We start from the raw sequence: 24,173 nt of genomic DNA, 5'->3' as shown, positions 1-24,173 counted from the left end.
CGCACACATGCCATTTGGTATACATGACCTTACTGTGCAGATGCAGAGCTGTGTTGTACATATTAGCAAGACAAATATAACGAAATATAAATCGGCTCTTTCTGCGTTATATCTCACTCTGTGGCCATCCTACGAGCAGTAAATCTCGAACAAGGACTGCAATATGAATTAACATTGCTAGTGAGAGCGCAGCCGTGGCCTAGTGGTTAGAGCGGCCGTCTCGGCTGCGGGAAGTGGTCAGTTCTAAACCCACCGCCAGAGACCCACCTGTAAAAATGGGTACAAGTTTCCCCATCCAAAACTGAAACGTCAGGTCCAGACGAAGCTGCTCATCTGAAGTATTGCAAATCCTAGTAGAACCTCCAAAGTCAAAGTTCGACACGTACCTTTGATCCTAGCATCTGATATCTAGGCAAACCATGTTCTGCGGAGATGCTCAATGCTTTCAACCTGCTGTGAGCATTGCTCCATGCTACTATAATGAATCTAAATTTTTTTTTAGGTTCATATTTGTCGCTCTGTAAAATCGCAGCTCTTCTCTGCAATCTTATTGTTCTTCCTGGCGGCAAATGATCAGACTCAGTGATGCAAAGCACTTACATAGCATGCAGAAAGGATATACAGCATCAAAGGAATATAATAGCCTGTGAAGATACGAAAAAATTGTTGACGGTTTAGCTTGATCAAACCTAGCTTGTAAGCGAAAGCTTCTTTACTAATGGGTAACATTACACGTGGTAAAGCATTTTATTCACAGGAGAAGAAACCGGACAAATGAAGTAAGAAGATACGGAAGACAAGAACGAGAAAAAGAGAGTAGGAAAGAATATGGGGCGCATGCGCTGTTGTGGCTTGCGCTCGGCAGGGTGACCTTGGCTTCCCATGGCGGTGTGAAGCTCTGGCTTCGGAGGTGATTTGTCTTGTCTGAGCCGAATATCATACACCGTCGCACAGCAATGCACATGTTCCAAACGAACGGCATGCAACCATGGTGGAACAGGTGTCGCTCAGATAGCTTCAGGTAGCTTTATAAGTGCGTGTCTCTTTTGCCCCATTTTCGAAGATTGTTATTAGTGTCGCTTTCAGACTACGGATATGGCGGTTTTACAATAATAGTTAAACCCAAATTTTATAATTTGACTACTCACAAATAAGCTAAAATATATCGCGAAATGTCACCTCCACTGTCACTTGTACAAGTTCAGGGCTGTGACGTCATGTAACAATATTTCTTGATTGAAGCTTTTAACCTCTTCCTCAGATTGGTGACGTCTGTCTGGCCGCTGCTACTCCACTTCTTATAGCACAAAAAGGAAAGAGAAAAAGAAAACAGCACTAACAACAAAAAGCACGCACCGGTAGCATTCGAGTCTGCCACCATCACTTCGTTTATGAACCCTAATCACGAAAGAAAAGACGTCCTTTAACTTTTCACCTATTAAATTCACGTTTCGTTGGGAAACAAGCATTCCACCGACAAAAGGCCATCATGGTAATGTGCCAACAAGGTAAAAGTCTCCTCAACGCTCGTTCGATGCGCTGGCCTAAGAGCTGCTGCGCAGGGCTTTTTCCGACCAAGGCACATCAAAAAATGCACATCTAATCTACGTACGTGAAATGCATCTGCTGAGCCGTGGGTTTTCTCAGACCTGGTGATGTGAACCGCCAGAGACAAGATAGCCAAAAAGGCCACCGCCGAGCTCTGAATCGACCGCATGATGCTAAGGCAGAAGTCGTGTGCGCCTCAAAAGAGCTCACACCTACCACTATATATGTTATAGCTTGCCAATCTTACAGATATCGAAACAATAAGAATGCAATCGTTGCCGGTCACTGAACTGACAATGTTTCAGTTCACTGCGTTCAATACCTCTCATATAACGGATATCATCGCAGAATGTGACTTTCCGTTTAGGCGCTGCAGTGGGCATATATTGAGGATCAGTAATGGAGACACAAAAGATTGGCAACGCAATAGTGGCGCTGTGTGTTGGACTAAACGAACTGGATGGGTGGTCAGAAGTCTTGTATCAGGAATGCTTTGCGCATTGACTTTTCTTTCAACTAGCACGCTAAAGCATTGCAGATATGACATTTATAAATAAATTTTCGAGCAGTGCAGCCCGTTAATTTGCAACCATGTTTGCTCCTTTTTATTGTGTATCGAGGGTGATATCAGTAGAGAAAGGTAATGATTTTTAGCGCCGCAGGTGGTGAAGTGTTGGGCAAATTAATAACAAGAATACAACAAACAACTCTATTGTAGATGTCTTTTTACGAACGTAACGTTTTGCTCAAATGTGGAAGCCAATTAATTTGAGAGCCTGATGCCACGGCAGGTAAATTGAAATGTCAGGCGCGTTTGGAAGCACGTACTACAAAGGGATCTTCTTCAGTCCAATTCAGCGTCATGGGTTGTGTCAAAATGCTATTGACAGTTCAATTTGAGGGCATAATAATTTTCGGCCATCGTGGGTTACACTTTGCCGAAGCAACGTGGCAGGATGAATCGGCTCCGTGCATGTTACAGAACAAAGGAAGTGGCACTGATCTATCAATGTCGGAAGCAATCACAATGCGATAGATTGACGTTGTGTGGGGGTAGGAGAAGAATGGGGCCGGCTTAATGAACAGGCCTCGTGGGGTCATTTCCCTGTCTGACTTTTATTCCGAAAGCAATACTACTTTAGGTTTCGAGCGTAGCGCGGCCGGTAGCCACGTCTAATCCACGTGACACTGTGACGTCACACCTTACGTGATACTAGGGTGTGGGCTGGCAGAAGCTGCTAATTTGGGTCTCTCATTTCACATCGGACGGTTATGTCAGAATCAGCCTGCTAGGACACTGGCGTCCACGTTACCCCTATAAGCCACTAAGGCACGCTCATAGGGCTTGGTTAAAGCGGGGCTTTATATGTGGGCAGAGGAAAAAGAAAAAGAGAAGAAGAAGAACGCTTGGTCACCCGCAACTAATGCTTTCGCTCAACATTTGGTTCAGCAGCGTTGAACCCTAGTATTTTTTTTTATTTCACCTTCAGCCAAATGCGGTCTCCAAGCATTTGAGACCAGGAGAGAAACGCTCAAGGCACGTAGTCACTAAAGCTGTTTCTTAGTTTCAAAGTTTGTGTTAGTCATCTTACCTATATAGCTGTCTCCTGTGATACTGATATTAGAGCGCGAAATGCAGTTGTAAAGGTTCTCCGGTGTACAAATGAACGTATCGTCTTTTCTACGATTCCTCCTGAAATTTTTGCGCTGCTGTATTATGGCTGGTCCCCCGTTAGCCTGTTCCTTACATAACCAAGGCTATTTGTTAACGTTACGTACATCCAAAGAGCCAATCTATCTGTTTTGTTGATACCGATGTAATTGCGTGTCTTTTTTTTTTGTCCGGTAAAACGTACTCATATTGGCTGAAAATGAAAACTGTAATCTTGTGAATCCAGGGCACCTAATCGCTATCTCATCTAAAAAAAATGGCTCGTCTTTATCTCAGTGCCTTTTCAGGGAAGAAAACGTCATCATAAGAAAAGTTATCAGAACGCTGGCGTTTTTACTATCAACTTTAGGAACTGAAAACTAATTCGTAGCCTGGAAGTATTTCTGTTCTTTATCTTCATAATTGGAAGTGTGTAGTAGCAATTACTCATTCCACAAAATACAGCCCTTGCTTGGTGTTTACACACGGCCTTTATTCAATTTTCAGCAAGGAGAAAGTACGTGCGCGCAAGCTAATATCAATCCACCAGAATGAAAGCAAATGTGACGACGCACCACTAAATTTACACTGCTCAGACAATATCTTGTTTAGCTTCAGAGCTTCCATTATTGATCGCTTCTCAGCATTGCCCAGATTTCGTTCAGTTCGTAACCTAAATTTGTCTTCAATATCATTCTTTTTTTAAAATAGTAAATTCTACGCTCTGCGAATTTGAGATTCCTTTTAGACTGAGATACCTTGGCCTATAAAATATAATGCAAAAATTGTTTTCTTTTATCAGATTACCCACTTTCCTTCGTCGGAGACGCCAATTGCCAACGACGATTCATATCTGACATGCGCAAATGGCAAAGGACATGCGCATCGTCTATCGTTTGGTAGTGAGGACAATAAATGTTCCCTTTGCGCAAGGTTTCATCTTCACCAAAACTGAACGAAATTGAAATCTAAAATGTTCACGCCGATAATTTTTTACTGGCCGAAGATAAGTGAGAATTACTTGATGTTCGATCAACCTGATAATTGTAGGGAACAGTGCATCCATCATACGGAGGTCGAACGCGTCCCGGCAGTATCTCGCTGCTCGCTTCATTTGATCCACGCTGGCAAACTGTTCTAACACACTCACTTACCATTTAGCACTCGTCTATCGACTGCAAGACAAGAAAACGCTTCATTTCTTATACACACAGCTTCTTTTCTCAAATTTTGATGTGCAACTTGGTGCTGCCGTTTACCTTTGACAAATCTACTGTACGATTTTTTTACAATTTCATTTCATTTCATTTCATTTATTTTTCCCTTAAAGGCCCGAGGGCATTACATAAGGGGGGAGCAAACTCAATATACAATGCGAACAAGAACAGGAAAACATAAAAATAACAAGAAAAGAAAAGAAAACAGAAACAAGAGAAATAATGCAAGGGTTAGACGAAGTAATTTTTAAAAAACAAAAAGAACAAAATACCGTAAGTAAATGGCGCCGAATATGTTATACAAGAGAAAAACGCTTTCACGAAACTGGTGAAACTTGAGCCGGTTGGTACGTCATAGATGGCAACGTCAGCACAACTACACACACACGTAAAAAAAAGTCAAGACAAGGTAAGCGCTGCCTCCCCCGCGCGCCCACAGTTCAGCCGACGTCATCAGCGATTTCTTTACGAAAGATGGTGGTTTAATTTTATCCTGAATGATTTGCGATCAGTGCATGATACGATGTTGTTTGGCAGGGCGTTCCACAGTACTATTGCGTCCGGAAAAAATGAAGAATTTAATGCTAAGGTGCGACAGTTGATACGTGCAATGCTATGATTATGGTTTAGGCGGCTAGATGTCCTGTGGGGGGGCTGTAGCTTTGCATGTCTCGTACGGGGATGATAATAGAAGTGATGTAGAAGACATAGGCGAGATATGATACGGCGTGACATGAGCGATGGAATGGCGATGGATTGTTTCAGTGCTGTGATACTGCTTTTCTTTGAATAGCAAGATGTTATAAATCGGATGGCGCGATTCTGTACGGCTTCAAGGTCGGTGGCGAGATACGCTTGTGATGAATGCCAAATGGAGGACGCATATTCTAGTTTGGGGCGAATGAAAGTTATATAGGCTAGTTGCTTTATTTCCGGGGATGCGGCCTTCAAGTTACGTCGCAGATAACCGAGTGTGCGTGAGGCTTCTGCGCAAATGTTTTGAATGTGGGTTACCCATGATAGTGATGGTGTTAGGTGGAGGCCAAGATATCTGTAGGATAATGCGGGGGTAATTAAAAGCGAGCCAATACTATATTGATGCTGATTCACAGTGTGTTTCCTCGTGAAAATCATGGATTTACACTTGCTAATGTTTAAAGGAAGGAGGAATTTATTAGACCAAGAGGCGAGTGTATTAAGATCAGATTGAAGCAAACATGAGTCGTTGGTCGTCCTAATCTCTCTGTATATGACGCAGTCATCCGCAAAAAGACGTAATTTTGATTTTATATTACAAGGGAGATCGTTAATGTAAATTAGGAATAGTAGCGGTGACAGTCCGGCGCCTTGTGGGACTCCCGATGTTACGTTGGTGAGAGGTGAGTGGCTATCATTTGCGGAAGTGAACTGCTTGCGTCCTGAAAGAAAATTTTTAATCCAGCGGATTAGGTTGGCGGGAATTCCTAGGGATGAGAGTTTCTGAAGTAAATGACTGTGGGGAACGCGATCAAATGCTTTGGAGTAATCGAGGAATATAGCATCTATTTGAAGGTTATTGTCCATGGATTCTAGTAAGTCATGTATGAACTCAGCAAGCTGTGTTTCACATGAGAGATGTTTTCTAAAACCATGCTGTTGAGGATAAAAGAAGCCGTTAGATTCGAGGTGTGCCATTAGGTTCGTGGATATAATGTGTTCGAGAAGTTTGGATGGGACACTGGTTAGAGAGATAGGACGGTAGTTGGATGCTGATTTGCGGTCACCTGTTTTGAAGACTGGAATGATTTGAGCGATTTTCCAATCGTCCGGTATTTCCTCCGATTGGAAAGACTGGGTGAAGATTAATTGTAATATCTGTGACGAGGTTTCCGATGTGTTTTTCAGTAGTTTGCTATTGATATGGTCAGAGCCTGCCGATGAAGACAATTTTAGAGAATCAATGAGGTTACTGATACCGTTTGCATTAATCTGTATCTCAGGCATTGTGACTGGTGGCGACTCTGATGGAGGCTGGGTCGAACAGTTCTGAGCAGGGGTGAAAACCGAAACGAAATAATGGTTCAAGATGGCGGCACACTGTTCTGATTCCACTGGTTCACCATCAGTTCCCATGAGGGCTATTTGGTTCGGCCGAGACCTGGGGGACAGAATACGCCAGAATTTGTTGGGGTTCGATTGCAAGATTGCAAGTAGATCGACTGAAAAGAATTTATGCTTTGCGGCAGCTACGCTTTCAATGTATGTTTTTGCAGACTGGTGATATCGGTCCCACGTAGCACGGCAGTTAGATGACTTTGCTGATCGATAAAGGCGTTTTTTCCTGTTTAGGAGACGTTTCAGACTTACGGTAAACCACTCATTGGTATGATCGGATTTTATATTTATTTTGGGGATGTATTTGTTTCTTAGGTTTATTAATGTTGTTTTATATAATTCCCAGTTGTGATTGACCGTTCTCGACAAGTAGGACTCGAGAAAGTACGCGTGAAACTGTGCAAGTTCGTTATTCATAGCTTCAAAGTTCCCCTTTTTATAGTTGAAGATTATCTTTTGAGATGCTGATCTTACTTTTAGTAGCAGTGATATGGAAATGTGTAGGAGAGCGTGGTCACTGATTCCAGGGAGAATCGTTACGTTTTTAATGTCGTCAGGACTGCTCGTCAGTAAAAGATCAAGAGTATTATTCCCTCTCGTTGGAAGTGATATGGACTGATGAAGATTGAAATCAAGAGTTAGATCGAGAAATTGCTTGGGCTCACTGGATTGTGAATTGCCAGGTACGCTGAGTAGAGGCCAGTTAATCTGGGGAAAATTAAAGTCGCCAAATAGAAAAATAGGTGAGTTGGGGAAGTTGTCCCTGATATATGTTAGGCTATTGTACAGTGAGTTGCCAAAAGATGGACCATGATCGGGTGGCCTGTAACAAATGCCAAATACAGCTTTCGCAGTTGAAGTATGGACACAAATCCACGATAGTTCGAGTACGTCGTCGTGGCAAACTAAGGATGATGATAGTGTATTTCTTACAGCTATGAGTACGCCACCCCCACGACGGCCACTGCGATCTCGACGATAAATGTTGAAGTTCAGATTAGTGGGAAGCAATTCGTTATCAAGGACTTCTTCAGTTAACCACGTTTCGGTTAGGATGATAATGTGAGCTTCAATGTCGTCAACAAAGCTAAGGAGCTGGTCACGCTTTGGAATAAGGCTTCTTATGTTGGTGAATGCGATTTGGATGTCGAGGTATGATGAAGGACGTCTGTTGGGAGCATGATTTGTTGCGCGTCATTCGCTAACATCGGCGTTGGAAACACGTACAGTGCATTCGATAACCGAGTCAGTAACATGGTTGTAAGTATAACACTTTTTTCCAACGTACAATTTATCAAGTCGCAGTTTGAAGGCGCATTTTTGAGGGCGAATAAACTTCAGAAGTTTGGAGCGAGCAAGACGTGTTTCAGGGGCAAAATCTTCTCTGATTGCGTATGGCGTGTCTTTCAGTTTAGGCCCACACGCCAGGATGTTTTCCTTGGTCTTGAAATGCGCTAGCCTAATGATGATTGGCCGCTGTTTGTCTGAGCAGAATGATCCTAGTCGATGTGCGCGTTCTATACATCCTGCGTCCAGATGAACATCGAGCTCAGTGGAGCACAGGTCTCGAACTTTTGTTTCCGACTCTTCCCAAGTTTCCTTTTCGACGTCTTTAAGGCCGAAAAAAAGTAAGTTGTTCCTACGCATGCGATTGTTTGCATCGATATTGGCGGCATGAAGAACTGCAAGCTCGCGTTTTATTATGTTGGTTTCGTCTATTTTCACATCGTTTGGGTCATTTTTGTGAGCGAATTCCAACAAAGAAATGCGGTTGTTTAGCTCCGATATTAGCTTTCCGTGGTTGTCTTGCGTAGCCTTAAGTTCTTTTAGTTCAGCAGATATGACGGATTGCGCGTCCTCGAGGCGTTTGAGTGCGTTTAGAACAGACGGATCGCCGAGTGATGTTGGCGGGCCTGGGTTGAGCTCAACGTCCCCTGATAGATACAGCAATATTTGGGACAACAGGTGGAAGGATATACAGTCGCAGCACATTCGCACAGCGCTACGCCACTTGATCACATAGGGGCAAGACACCGCTACAAGACAACGGTTGCTAGTTTTACATTCACTGCAATTGTTCATATAACCAACCTGTAATGTCAGCAGAGGGTTGAGCATGTTGCAGCGTGCGGTGTCGAGCCCCAGATGACCGGCGGCAGATCGCGGTATATATGCTGCGTGGGTGGGTCCGGTGACCGATGACGTCGATGAAGGGCTATGTTGCCAGGGGAGCAACAGTATCCGGGCTAAGTTCGGAGTGTCATCCACAACGGCGCTGAGCACACGGTCATTGACCACGCACTCCCCGCCGCGAGCGGGTGACGGGGCTTGAGAAAAGGGGCGTTCAGCAGCAGGCATCCAGAGTAGCAGAACCTGTAATGTCAGCAGAGGGTTGAGCATGTTGCAGCGTGCGGTGTCGAGCCCCAGATGACCGGCGGCAGATCGCGGTATATATGCTGCGTGGGTGGGTCCGGTGACCGATGACGTCGATGAAGGGCTATGTTGCCAGGGGAGCAACAGTATCCGGGCTAAGTTCGGAGTGTCATCCACAACGGCGCTGAGCACACGGTCATTGACCACGCACTCCCCGCCGCGAGCGGGTGACGGGGCTTGAGAAAAGGGGCGTTCAGCAGCAGGCATCCAGAGTAGCAGAACCTGTAATGTCAGCAGAGGGTTGAGCATGTTGCAGCGTGCGGTGTCGATGATGAGATTCCCACCTGAAATTAGTCTTGCCTTCTCATGATAGCCAAGTGGTATGGTGAGAAAGCACAATCAAATCGTGGCACGCTGCTAATTATTAACGAGCAAATTTTATCAAGCAAGCGGAAATGTTTAGTAATTGCGCTGAACAGTGTCAAGCATTAGGATCAAGGGTATCAGGCATGTAGATCCAATTATTTTATACCTACAGGGCATTAAATGATTGCCTTCTCAATCTTTTATAAATGTTTATGCTTAGCTTGGCACAATTTCTACTCACATTCCAGGCAATGCCAGTACATGCTGTCCTGAAATAACTGAAATAGAGATAAAAAGGTCATTTATCATACAGCCGTGATTATCAGCTTCAGTGGTGTGGACATTCTATAGACGTCAAATGTGCAAACTTTTATAGTGGGTCACCTACGGCCGCTGATTTGACCATTTTTTCAGTAAAAGCGTCTGTAAAGAACGGATGTATTATCCGCAGACAAGCGAATGTCACAGTAGTCATAGACTTCAGTCGAAAGATCCTCTATTCGTTGTCTATAGATGCACCGAAATTAGCGTCATTGTAGACTGTAGTGTACAGCGAATCTAACAAAATGCAATGAGAAAAATTATTGAACGTAGACCACAGGCAATTGATAACATTCTCTAAAGACGCCAGAAAATTAATAGTGTTATACCGCTTGTCATATTGATACTTTTTAGTCACAAGAAAATGAAGGGTGTTACAAACATTTAGTCTATAGCGATCTGAAGAGAAAAAAAATGGTCAATAGTATCCTCCACTAACAACGTTCCTGTTAGATGCCGGCGGCCAACTTTGGTGTTTTAGGTATTCCTCAGATAAATTTGGAATTTTCGCCGTGCTCTCAGTGCGGAAGGAGGTGGCCTGTTATAGAGTAAATAAGATTTTGAATTTGCCAATGTCAGGCCATAGTAAGATTTGTATTGGTCTGAGGATTTTAACGTCTCAAAGCGATTAAGGCTATACAAGATGCCTTAGTGGAGGGCTCCGCAGTAATTCAGACCACCTGGGGTTCTTTAACGAGCACTGACATCGCACAGAACATGGATACCTTCGTTTTCACCTTCATCGAAAAGAGGCCGCTGCAGCCGGGATTCGGCCCCGCATAATTGGGCACATTAGTCGAGCGCCTTAACCACTGCACCACGACGGCTGATTTAGTAAGGCACAAAGTTCCTTGCATGAATATAGCATAGTAAGGTATATTCAATCAAAGACTGGAACTTTCCGCGTCTGGCATCATTGGACACACGGTCGTCGTAATTTGCTGCTGTTTTGCTGAAAATCAATACATAGGTCTTGCATTTTGCCATTTGGGGCAAAACACTACCGAAGCTCCCACTAAGTCACCATCGTCGAGGGTATTGCAAGGTTGCGTACAGCGAGCATTACGGTTTCTGATATATGTTAAATATAATGCAAAAGTTTTGAAGACAGTATAAATGAGAAATTGTTTGTTGACGACTGTGTTATTTATTCAATTGAAAACAATGTATCTTCTCAATTATTGCTCAATGTAAGTCTTTCTAAACTCGGGGATTCGTGTGAACGTAATGGAATGCCAATTAATTTCGCTAAAATTGTTCCCACGCCCATCACCACAAAAAAAAGATTCCCCTTAACTTTACTGATTTATATCAACTGTCATGTTATCAAGAAACCATTTCAGGTAAATATTTTGGCTTGACAATTACCATCAAAATATACAGGGAAGTGCATATTCACAGCGTGAGCATAAATGCTTAAAGTAAGTTATGCTTTTTGCGCAGAAAACTAAAATATGCCCCTTCAATCATTAGGCTTGAGGCTTATCGCATTTTGGTTCGCCCTGTCCACGACTGCGCGGCAATCGTGGGGGAACCGTGCTATGCGAAAGATATTTCCGTGCTGAAGAGGATACAGCGACTCTCAGCCAGAATTAACTTGACAGACTACCGGCATACGCCATCAGTGACGGAGATGCAGTAGCGGTTTAAGCTGGTACCGCTCTAAGCAAGAAAAGCTATAGCAAAACTAAACGACTTGTACTTCTGCCTTGACAAAACAAGTAAATAAAAGATTGAAAAGATATACATTAGTTTCTGCACCATAACTATAGTCATGCCTCAACCATTTTAAAGCCCCTTTCTTGCTAGAAGTAAACTCTAAAAAAGCCTTTCTTCCACGCACAATCGCGTAATGGAACAGTCTGCCATCATCGATTGTTGAATGCGCTGACATTGCTATGTCATTGCTATGCCTGAAGCATTGTGAAGTAAATAAATGGTATGCGCATCACGTCAGTGGATGGCCTGTGTGGCGCCTTGGAATGACTGTAACTCGTTTTCGTTACCAGTTTTATATTCCTTTTTTAAAGTATTTTCATTCGGCATTCTAAAACACTGCTTCGTAAGTGGAGAAGGACGCTCTAAGATATTATCGCATAGTTATGTATTCAAAATGGTCAAAAGTGTCCACATTGGCCTTTAAAGGAGCATACTAGGCTCGTTTCACTCGTTTGCTTGTTTTATTGTTTGTAATTACGTAGTACGTTTCTATACATGGATGATCACGAGGCATTTGCCTACGACCGCTTATTAATTTATAAACTAAGCTCTTTTCACAGCTATTTTTGTTTCTGTTTCAATGGCAGAGTGTTTGAAATGACATCAAAACATCAAAGTGTTCACATTGATTACCAGAAAGTACTGCATTATTACTTTTTTTGGGTCCTTTTCATACATCACGTCACTTATATGCCACTTTAATACCGTAGCCAACGCTTAGCTGTTGAAACATGAGGAAAATAAAACCGCAGCAGACACAGGACGGAGGCTGGAGACAACACAGGGCGGCGACAACACAGACAACAATCCTATATTGTCACCAGCCTCCGTCCTGTGTCTGCTGCGGTTTTATTTTCCTTATGTCTCACCAACTGGCCTACACATCTACCCTGCTAAGTTAGCTGTTGAAATGGAGGGAAATGGAAAACAAAATTCAGCTATGTATATATTTATTGGTAGTAGGCGATTAAGATAGGGTCAACCATGTTCAGTAACCTTTTACCCGAAATTGCCAAGAAAACGTACCACGAAAGTTTTGTGTCTATATTTCTTTATTTAAAATCGGCGCTCACCGACGCCGTCTTGACAATGGCTGAATGAAATTGGTAGTAAATTCGGACAGCGTGTGCCGTGTGCAGATGCGCGCCAGTATTGTGGAAGTTTACTGCACTCTTATCTTGTTCTAGTGGCCATTGGCGATTCCTGACAGCAGCCAGGTGGACATGATGAACAACCGGATCCAGCTTTTTACCACCCTCAGATAACCCACCGCGCGCTGCTATTGCACACATGGAATCTATTAGTCAAACAGCTGCGCCTGATATTGTTATCGAGCAAGAATCACAAGGTGTGGCTCATCCAGTTGGCAGCAATCTTCCATTCTCATTAATTAAATCGAACGGTGGACATCTTGGTGGCAATCATTCATTACGCTCTCGGTTTACCGTAATGGCCCATGTAGGCGGCAAGATGAAGTGTGCCGACCGTTAGAGCTCACTCGCGCTTTTGTTTCATCACGCAGAGGTGGCGCCACTGTCGAAAACCAGGCTCGTGAATGTTACCGTCCACCGTAACCAGGGTATGCTAGGCATGGCTGATAGCGACTCGCTGAACCCTTTCAAGCGCAAATTAGTTTATTGCGAACAAACTGTATTCCTGTATTACAACTTTATTAGAAAGGGACATAAAAATGTTACAGCGCCAGAAGAACTGAGTCTAAAGCAGTTTGTTACGCTCAGCTCGTTTTTTGCGTACCCTATTTTTGGTAACTACAAATGGTGCTGCTGTATTCCTCATAATATTTTTTCCTTGAAATGTCCAAGTCAAAATATATTAAAATAGTGCTCAGTTTTGATCGTAAATAGAATGATTGAACGGGCGAGCTTGTTTTATAAAGTGATATCTAGCTGAGCTATAGAATGTGCAGTAAACCACTCGCATACAATAATGTTTTTCTCAAAACATCACACACGTGCAAGACAACGTGCCTGTGCGTCGTTCAAAGCGCGCTCCACGTAAGATTTTTGTTTTCGCCCGTCCTCACACCTTGCATTAGCTCTTGCACGGACGATGCCTCGGAGTTTCGAAGCGCGGTGCTCGAGGAGTATTAATTTTACCAGGCCGATATTCGGTCCACACTTTCCGAAAGTAAGAAACACACAAGCAGCGGCATCTTAAATTAAGACATGTGTCTAGTAACTGTAGGGCAACCGAGAGTCAATGCTATCAACTGGACATGGGTCATTTTTCAGTACAACTTCCACTTATACTTGAAGCCACTGCCTCGTCTGGCATTGCCTCATGGAAGTTGCCGTTGTCCTTTTGAGCCTTGCTATGGCGGCAGTTTGTCGAAATCTTCGTCTTTCGTTTAGCGAATATCTTTCTTCACAGCTAAGCAGGAGCATCGGGCAGGGCAGAAGTCAGATCATCCTTCGTTAATCGTGGGTGTAACAATGGGGGGCAGAAAACGCTGTTTTATATTACAGTGTTTTTGAACACCGTTCTTTGTAGTCTCGTCCGATAAACTGTTCGGGAAAATGGCACTCGCACAAAACGCATTGTAGCTGCAGCCTCTTGACGGCATGCTGAAGAGCAAGCTCCCACTTTTAGAACAGTTCGGGATCTGGCGGCACGAAAAACAACCAAACGTCCAACTTTCGGCCTCTTTTTCGCTGATTTTTAGCGAGATTTGTAGACTGGTGCGAAACAAGTTATCTTTTTATATCTTCACTCCAATCACTCCTTATAGAAAGCGCGCAGCGTCTGCGTCGCTACGCCGCTTGCAGGCGTACTCTAACCGACGCGAAACAGACGGTAAAAAGGTAATTCTGTAGTCGGCCAGTTGTTTCAGCGTCAGGTCACAAAACTGTGAGTTTTAGTTTCTATTTCGTGTGAACGTGCCTGCAAAAAATGTTAGTAGACAAAAATTACGTTATTAAAGCAAATGATCGAATACAACAAGCAGCAGACGATGCGTCAACGAGCGTCGGCTGGAAAACAGCACCGCTAGTTTTGTAATAATGACACGGACGTGCGCGGAACTATACGCTTTGTATCTTGCCGGTCGGCACACCTACTTATCCAGCCCCGTACCTCAACCCCGTTCATGTTTTTCGAACGATTGCTTTGCTCAGCTGCGAATACGACAGATTTGTACTTACGGCTTCTGACGCAGCCTGAACAGCAAACCAAACAAGTGATACGATACATTTTGAAAACGTGCTTCGCCAGTGGGAGCTCACGAACCATTGTCTCCCAAACAATGCGGTACGATTTCATTATTGAGGGCCATCTGGAAAAAAGACAGGAGGCCAGACGCAAGTGGTTGCATCCAGGCAGGGGGTACGCAAGGCTATTTTGGTATCCGTTAGCTCACGGTCCACTGACGAAAACAACAGTCGGGAGCATGTGGACAACGCAGGTAGCCGACTGCTGCCACCTCGTCGGCTAATGAGACAATCACGAGATCAAGCAGCACGTGACCTCTTCTCAGATTTGCCCATCGCCACGATGAGCGAAAATGGCTCATATTTGTCCTAGGCCATCTCGGTAAAAGAAAGGTCATATTGCACAGACCTTCATATTTAGCGCATAAAAGTGTTGAATCGCCTGCTTCTTCGGCAATATTAGTAGAAAAGAAGCCACGCTGCAATGTCCCCGTGAACTAGACTAACAGAAGTAAAACATTTCCGGAACCGTTTGTTGGGTCTTTTACAAGAGCTTTGTTTGCGCCTTCAGCAGCTCTTGTCGTAAAATCTAGTAAAACTAATAATGAGAATAACACCAAAGACCACACGCAGAGGCCGTGCCATGACATAGAGAGTATTATCTCGAGTGGCTGGATTCTGCATGCTGCTGGTGCAACGTAGGAAGCATATCCTGGGAGAGGGTCTTTGCAAAAAGATAGCTAGAGCAGCAATCAGTGCTTCTTTACTACAATAAAATGGAAAATCCAGCAGATACCATTTAATTGATGTCCCGCGGCAGCAGACCAGTAGAGGTGGCACATTTGGTTACACAAGCTGTTAATTGGTAAAGTGGCAACGTTCATGGTCGTATGTCCGGAGGATCATAAGAAACACAACCTGTTTTGTCTAAGAGAGATTCGGTAGCATTATAATGTGGCTGGTGGATTATTTAGTGGGCTCCGAAACCACCTAACACTCCCAAAATTGTACCTCGGCGTATCCAGCTCCCAATACACTGTCAACATTTTGTTTCGCAGCGTGAGATTCAGTAATTACGTTTCCCAAGGTCATGTTTCTAAAATCTAGTCATGTGAGCCGGTTTTGAAATTGAAGCCCAGCGTACCCATCTCACAGCAACCACGTATATATATACCAGGCGATCAGAATAGAACCATACCACGTGAGCACACGAAAGTTGCATAGCAACTATCGACACTTAAACGCCGGTGCTACAAAGCCGCAATTCAGCCCTGCACTTTCGTTTTGCTATATATCGCTCAGTCTGGCAGACATCAAGGTTGGATCCCTGAGTACCAACATTTTATAATATTTGATGGTAAGCCGTTTTTGCGCAGAAAGATGAGATGGTGGCAAACGATTCGGCGTCTCACGGACCACAATATATGTAGTTGAGTAGCGTTCACGGGTACTGGCACCGGCGACCATTGTTCTCCCAAACCATACCCCGCGAAGGTCTTCAGACAGCCATAGTAGATGCATGGCAATAACGGTAAAAGCTTTTTAAGAATAAAACGACAGTTTTGGAGTATGAAGACCTCGTTATATAGTTAGCCTCTTTAGTCTGGGACACCACATCACGAGGCCCCGTCTCTCACCTGCTTGTGCAGAGCCCATTGGGCGTCCAGTGTGGGGCAGATGAGGAGGGCAGTGCCCCATGCCTTTCAGATAGGAGACGGGAGAAGATTCTGAGTACACACCCACATTATCTCTTATATATCGTAGATCTCTCTACATTGCGGGCAATACCCATCGATGTCGTGACCAAACTGTTTGAGTACGGCAGCAAAGAGAACAGTTGCTGCCTTCAAGCGCCGCAGAGTTCGCCACTTCGCCCTAATTAGGTTCTTGGCAGAAACCGGGAGGCCTTGGTTGTTGGAGTAATGGTATACTGTATCTCGGAAGTGCTTTGTGTTGCACACATTGTTATCTAAATTAGGGTCGCAGCCTTCATTTACGATATAACGAAGGAATGTACCGAGTATAAGCCTATAAACAATGTTTGTGTGTCAGATTAGTGCAGAATCTATTCACCAGGTGGCATAACTTGTACTTAACCAGATGGCGTTGCGTCTGGTCTACCCTGCCGGGTGTATATAAACAGTGGCACTCCTTTTCTCTGCCACGCGATGATAGAAGCAGAGCTAGGCGCCAGGCTGGGTGCGGCAAGGTTATATCGTCCCTACCGGGCAGCTTCTTATGATCCAGTCTAAGGACTGCTTCACGAGGGCTATCTTTATAATCTATTGCTGCTTCAGCATCAGCTAATATTTTTCCGTCTTTTATACTTGCACTCTTGTGCATGTTTATTCTGAATATCTTGTCCCACTTTGCACAAAGGGACGAAACAGAGCGGTGATAGGTGAGATCATTAAAGAAAGTCAGCAGGCGAGAAAAATCAAGTGGCGAGTCAGATCGAGGTGACTACCATGCTAATTGCATAGTTGAGACACTAGGACTCCAAATAGATTTCATTATGCCCGTTACGCTAGACACTTCATTACTGACAAAAAGCAAAAACAGCACCACGCCTGCAGTACTCGTCCAATCCGTCATAAAAGATTGGGAGTGGCTTAGCTCAGCTCAGTCCGGATAAACGTAGCGGAGCGTTAGGATATATATATAATATGTATTTCAATGGGAACGAAATGCGCATTATCTGTCACAATTCTTCTATGGACACCTGATTGCACCATAGCAGAAGGGATGACGATGGTAGTGAAGGCGGAAAGAGAAACAGATGCTGTAGTGGAGTGCTATCAGAGTAATATGACAATTTGGAGTTGTTAACGGGAATTGCCATCGCACAGGAGTCGGGCGCCTCTCCATTTTGACTCCACCAGAAAGCAGTCGCCGGGCGTCGGGATCGAACCTGGCAACTTCGGCACAGCAGTCGGGCATCCTAACCACCGCATCACCGCGGCGGGCAATGACTTGGTTGAGCTTGGTTTTCCGATATGTTATGTTGCATAGTTTAAGCAACTGAGACACAGCCTCTGTTCTTGATTTGTGTAAAGCACGTGTTTGTTTAATGTTATAATTTATCTACATGAAAATTGATCGGTGGCCTGTAAAGCGGATCGCCACCGTCTCAGATTTTGATGCAGAGTATCTAGACGTGATAGTCTCTTTTAGGGGTACGATATCAATGGCGATTCCCCACTGGGTGGCCTGAACTTGAGGATCTAATGCCAAATTAAATTCGAACTGAACCTTCATACACTCACTGAACTTCGCCTCTTCATCCTGCACCGTTGGACGTTCTTCTTCTTGTGGTTCGGTAGCGGCTTTCTTCGCGCTCTTCAGGCGGCTCCGACGATCGCATAGCACCCACCACCGTCGAGAAGACTGCGGCGTACTCGACGCGTCACCTGAATGTCGCGTACGTGGAGGTTCCAGATTCGGTGGATGAATCCACAGTCACTGAGATGGACTCCGTAAGCAGCTACATGCATGTTCAGTTGCGCCGTCTGAAACTTGAGCTAAGTAGAGCACCACCAACAAGTCTGTCACCAAAGAAGGATGCTGAAAATCAAGGGATCTTTTCTGTGGCCTTTCTACCAACAACGGCGACGGCTAATTTGAATGCTATAAAAAGGCAGCACCTGGCCCAGTTTTTTAATCAGATGGTTCAGATGGTTGTATTGTAGCCTCCTAAAGAGTAAATGTTAAAATGGCGCCAGCAGCATTCCATTCTTTCCATTTTATAATTGCTAAAGATACTATTGAATAATGTTTGCTGGCCATAAAACGTCCATTGATGATCCGTGTCTCTCACTTGTCCCCGCACCGTTAAACATTTCTGAACGTAGCCAACACTGACTACATCATTGGTAAATAGTAATGCTTGTCTTCTCCTTCGTTAAGTAAGCAAACAGCGACAGATTAACAAAGAAGAGAAAGCAAATAGAGAGCACGACGTCACGAAGCCGGCCGGTGTTCGGGAGTGACTGTTCCTACTGGCTCCCTTGACAAAAGGCGGTTGAAGCAGCTCGGCCTGCTCACACGCCGATCAGCTAAGTAATGGGTTGCTAGTCCTGGTTTGTCTTTCCCCTTTGCACCTTTGCGTCTTTGTTTTCTGTTGACCAACGCACGCGATGAAATTGGTAATTTAAGGTAATGTTGGTGCAGTCCCCCGGCCAAGGGCGCTCCCCTTGGTCTGCTTCCCTTATGCCTAATGATCTGCCTTTGGAAGCGTTTCAGAGCTCCGGTGTTCGCAACATCCCTGTGGCACTCGTTCCTAAGGATGGTGGCACCATTAAAATAACCAACCAAGGGGCTGTTTGAGCTGCCCTTCAGAAAACCACTTCCTTCTACGAGGGAATTGCTGAGGTACGCCAATTTGGTCGCGGCGGGACTCGGTGCCATTCACCAGACCTGTCATGTGTAATGTTTGGTCCGAGGTGTGAATTCGTTTCTAAATCGAGAAAACCCTCGTGTTTCTCTCCGCAGCAAGCGCTGTTGCCGTCTATCGCTGTAGCCTGGAGGCCAATAATGTTCGTGTGCCGACAGAATCGGTAATCGCTACTTTTGCATGTACAGTCTGTCCATCAGAGATTAAAGCGTGGGCTTTGATATTTCGTGTAGATTTTCTACCGTCAAAGCCTCTGCAGTGCAACAACTGCTGGCGTTATGGCTATACTTCTGGTGGTTGCAAGTCCTCTTTGCGATGTTGCAAATCCAGAGATGCCCATAAATCACATTTATGCTCAGATCAAAATGTCAAATGCTGTCTTTGCGGTGAAATTCCCTCCGAACATTCTTTGCAATGTCCTTCTAGAGCTCATGAAATGCACATTCTGGAGATTATTCACCGAAAACGTTGCTCGAGGCGTGAAGGAATTCAAGAAATTAAAGAGAGAGCTCATGCGTATACAGGTGTGTCAGCCCGTTCTGATCATTAGATTCCTCGCTGTCTAAAGACAGAGTGATTGCTGTTGAAGCAACCATGACCAAAATGGTTTATAGGATTGTGACAACAGTTACAGAGTGTATATCCAACGTTTTGACAGCTCACAGTTCTCAGGCTGTGCAAACTGCTACAGTTTCGCCTTCGACACCTGGGCATTCATTATCAGTGCAACACTCCTTAGCTACAATGTCTTGCTCGCATAATGAATCTCTTTCCGCACCACCTATGCAAAATTCCGGCAAGTGAGACGAGGCTCATGACGCAGAGATGGTATGGACAGATACGCGAATCCTAAAACGCAGTGGATCCGCGATGTTTAACCCGTCATCACCTCGTGCTCAGGCCAAATAAAAAAAGCTACAGTTAAGCTCTAAGCAAAAGGATACCATTTTGGGGCAGGCTGTTGCTGCTTCCCGGATTACATAACCATAGGAGCGCTAGAAGAGCTTCAATGGAACTGTAGATCTCTTCTTTCAGCTACTACAGATAAAGTTTATGCTTCTTAAAACAGAATCCACGCATAACTGTTTTGCAAGAAACTTGGCTCACATCTGAAAAACATTTTCATTTACAAAATTATCGATAATTTTGACAAGATCAACAGTCAATAGGTGGTGGGTTACTAATTCTAGTTTCTTCAAAATTTTCTTATAGGGCTAAGATGTCTTATCAATATATTCTACTTTAGGTTCAGAAATATTGGCTTTAGGTTTTGAAATTCCAGGGTTCAATCCGTTTACATTAGCGAATGTTTGTTTCCCGCATAGTGTTAAGGACACCAGATCGCTAGACAACTTAGTAGTTAATTTGGTTATTTTGGCTGGAGACCACCATTCGCACCATGTTTCGTGGAGTTACAAGACGGATCCCTGCGGCAAGCCCATGTGGGACTGGCTTTCAAACAATAAACTTTATTGCATGAATTTTGGTGTACCTACATTCGTAAATGGTCACAGTCAATCTGTGATAGATTTAACTTTCTCCAGCACTCGTGTTTCTATAGTCAATTGGTTACAGTTGATGGTGGCACCTCTAGCGACCATATGCCTGTTGTTGAGGTTAACTGGCGCTTAACTCCGCTGACCTCTCTGTTCAGGCCATATGTTAATTATAACCAGTTTCAGTCATATTTGACTTCTTCTCTCCAGTCAGGGGTTAATGCAATGGAAGAGCTAAAATAGCAAAGAAATTATGCCAGGCTATTCCGTTCTGTCGTAAAAAGTTTGAATTTTTGGCGCGTGCATCAAAAGGCAATACATCTACAAGATGTTGGAATGCAGATTGTTCGCGTGATTGTAGAACACGAAATGCTGTTTGAAGAGGCTCCTTCACAACCGGTGCCCCACAAAGTGGCATGATTATAAATTTTTTGCATCTACATTTAAACGTACAGCCGCACAAGCGAAAGATATTTATAATAGTAAGCATTTCAATTACCTTTCACAATCTAATAACCAATCTAACATTTCGAGTTTTGAAAATCACGGAAAAAGATTCCTGACTCCGAAAATTTACCCTCACATGTTTTGACTACTAAAGAAGCTCTCAAAACAGTAGAAAAAATTGCTAAAGTTTTACAAAAGCGTTTTTTTTAACACTTCTCAAACCCCTCATGTTTGTAGGTCCAGTAGATAAGGTTAAGGATGTCCCTAAAACTACATTTTTTGAGCTTTCTCTGATTGTAAATACATTGAAAGTTGCTGCTCCTAGCCCTGATGGATTAACATATCCAAAATGTTAAAGATCCTCGTTGGGGTTTCTCAAATTCCTTGTTAGAGTTGGCAATTACTCAATTAATCATTCTTGAATACCTGGTGATTTGACACAAGCCAAAGTGATTCCTTTACTTAAACATAATGGTGGTGTCTATACCTTGGACATTATCAGGCCAATAACATCAACATCAAAATTGGTAAAATAAATTGAAAGGGTCGTACTCCAACGGGTTTTAGAGTTTGTAGGACAAGAACATTTTCTTAGTCCCTGTAAAATCAGTTTTCGCCCAAAATGCTCAATATGGAATGCGCATACCGACTTTGCGAGTCGAATTCTCCTTGCGCGGTGCCAGATAATGCATGCTGCATTGGCGACTCTCAATATAGAGAAGGCTCATGATAGTGTAGAGCCCAGAATTTTATCGTAAGGACTACAAATGCTGCGGTTTCCAGAATATTTAATTGCGTGAATATCAGCACCCCTACAAAACAGACAATTTTACTGTTCATTGAATGGTGTGCATTCTGGTACATATACACAATCCAGAAGCGTTCCTCAAGGGGCAGTTCTCTTCCTCCACCTTCTCCAGAGAATCGTTTAGGTGCGAATCATATAGTACACACCATTGGTGATTGGGACCTGACGGAAAGTATGTTTGAACCGTGGTTAAGTGTACTGGGATGCTGTTTTATGACCTGTAACTTGCGAATCCCAGGTATCCCTTAGCGCCAAGCATGGCGTATATTACTCTGCATGATCTGAGGCTAAAAACAGCGCTAACAGAGACTAAGCAGAGAGAGGGACACGACGCTGACTAACAACCATGTTTTATTGCACTTTCGTCGGTTAAATACCTCTCGTTCATGCAAAAAAAGAAGGAAAGAAAAAGAGGGCAGGCAGGATAGACAAGATAACCACGTGGCATGAGATTATGCCACGTGGTTATCTCTCTCTGTAGCTCTGTATGGTTTTGTTATGGAATATGGCTATATCATATCGCACAGTTGGCCTCATTGCTTATGAGAAGGAGTTGGATAAGGAGTAACTAATATCTCTGGGGCGGCCCTTACCTAATTTGCTGGCATGACTTCGACTGGTGGCCCTGGAAGTTTGATGAGCCTTGGTATCCGCTGGGATAAACCTGCAGAATATTTCTGCACATGTATAGCCTCAGCTCACCTGTATTTAAGTAGGTTGCCCGTGCATTGGTGCTGGACCCCAAGCCGTTCTGTAACCATGTTCTGCGTCCAGGGGTTGGCAAGTGACCATAGGCAGCGCTGATCAAGGGTGGACGTTGTCCGGCACTTACGCCGAGTTGCTGTAGCAACGACTCGGAAGTCCATTATTTTTCCAGGCTTGTTGCCTCATCAATAAGAACTCTGAGAGTGGCCTCAGAAGGCTCAACATTTGTTCAAAGTCGATTTCTGGTTACTCTTACCCAGTGGGGTAAGTTCTTTGTTGTCTTCTTGCTGCGGGCGTCTTGGCTGGCTTTATTGGTATTCTTACGCATCTTTATAGCTGTTGCAAGTAAGGGCAGCAATGAAAATTCGAAAGCTCGCAGAGGACACAGACCTTGTGTGTGCACAAAGACACTTCCAATTTCAAATTTTGTTTTCACTCATTCAATGACTGAAACAAAATTAATCGCACGTTTGGCTTCTCTGCTCCCAACAGCACGTCGCTCAGTCTGAAAACATGTTTTTCCTAAAGTTGAATTGGCAGTTTAATCTGGATATTACAGTTAGATCCTATTTCTGCATCTTTGCATTTCGCCTTTAGCGCCCAAGCAAACCAGAATATGTTTTCCATTGCCCACCAAGGTTGTATTTCTGGCTTCTTTTAAACGTACCCCGAATGCTCAGTAGAACGCGTGCACGGGGTTTCTCCACAAGGCATGGACAGTTTCCAGCAGTTGTGCGTTAGTGGGGTACGACAGGTGGTTATCTACTGTGCTAAAGAATGTATATATACATGGCCACAGTGTACATTAATGAAACAGGACGCTCTTCATAACTCATGTGCAAAACGCTACTTTCAAGCCCAACTGTGAGGCATTATTTTGAGCGCACGGAGCGCGACCACTGCGACCAAATAAAAATGAGGACGCGTGTCCACAACAGAATTGATCTGCGCACTGTCAAGTGCTTGCGTGCACGTGAACATTGCGAACACGGAAACTGCGGTTGTTCAAAATTTGTATGCTTTGTAGCCCAGCTGTCGGGCTCGATCAGCTTGACAGCTACTTTCGCAAAGCAAGCCTGTCTAGGGGAATCTTTAAAACCGCAACTACACTTTCGTGTTCGCCAATGGTAGTTATGAGACTCGAATAAGCAGAAAATGTGTGTCGCAGGCCAGAGACAACGTTCAATAGGACGTGTGATGTCTCAGGATGCCTCTGCCATTTTCAGACGCGTTCAATTTTCGAGCTATACTCCCCGCGCTAGAAATGAAACTGCCCGCTCAATGGATGTCCGTTGTTTTCACGTAATGCGTGCTCTACTTTTCATGCTGGCTGGTACTGTGCCTGAATCATTTGGACAGGTGATAGTTGGAAAGTACACGAATGGGCAATCATAGCAGGCACCATGAGTCATGCGCCCGTATGACAACGAGTTGTTAGGTGCTGCCAACTGATGTATCTTCCTTGAGGTGCGATGGTTTAAATGTGAGTTCGAAGAAACAACCACCGGCGTAATTATATTCAATGTTAATAACACTAAGTCCAGGTCGCGTATATTGAATTGTGGAGCTTGGTTGATTCTGGGGTTTATGCCCATGTCGATTAGCATTTCAAATATTTGGTAGCTTAAAACATTACGCCAATCAGTATGCTGGAGATAAATGGGGCAAACATTAATGCACCCGTTATCAAAGTAACAAATAGCATACACATACAACTGGATGCGCGGACTGGATTCGTTAAAGCTTTCACGACATATCTAGGACCAACTTATGTTTTTTCTGATAATGTTTATGTTTTGCGTTTTACCCAGAGATAAAGGATGTTAGGAATGGACAATCCCATTTATCATTGAGGCCCACAAAACTCT

At 44.0% G+C, this 24,173-nt stretch overlaps 1 protein-coding gene across 1 annotated transcript in view; it reads right to left on the bottom strand.

Annotated features, from left to right (window-relative positions):
- LOC146189057 (uncharacterized) overlaps positions 1 to 22,466 on the bottom strand; it is a 35,458-nt gene extending 12,992 nt beyond the window's left edge. Inside the window, exons 1-4 of the mRNA XM_084605171.1 lie at positions 22,303 to 22,466; positions 16,094 to 16,156; positions 14,451 to 14,465; positions 9,491 to 9,527 (exon numbers count right to left, since the gene is read on the bottom strand). Coding sequence (XP_084461297.1) covers positions 9,491 to 9,527; positions 14,451 to 14,465; positions 16,094 to 16,156; positions 22,303 to 22,466 — 279 coding nt within the window. The remainder of the gene's footprint in view (positions 1 to 9,490; positions 9,528 to 14,450; positions 14,466 to 16,093; positions 16,157 to 22,302) is intronic.
- Positions 22,467 to 24,173: the final 1,707 nt, after the last annotated feature.

Source organism: Amblyomma maculatum, chromosome 5, assembly GCF_055883805.1.
Source record: "Amblyomma maculatum isolate TAMU_Amacu chromosome 5, ASM5588380v1, whole genome shotgun sequence".
Taxonomy (NCBI): domain Eukaryota; kingdom Metazoa; phylum Arthropoda; class Arachnida; order Ixodida; family Ixodidae; genus Amblyomma; species Amblyomma maculatum.
This window is presented reverse-complemented; position numbering and strand designations above follow the sequence as displayed.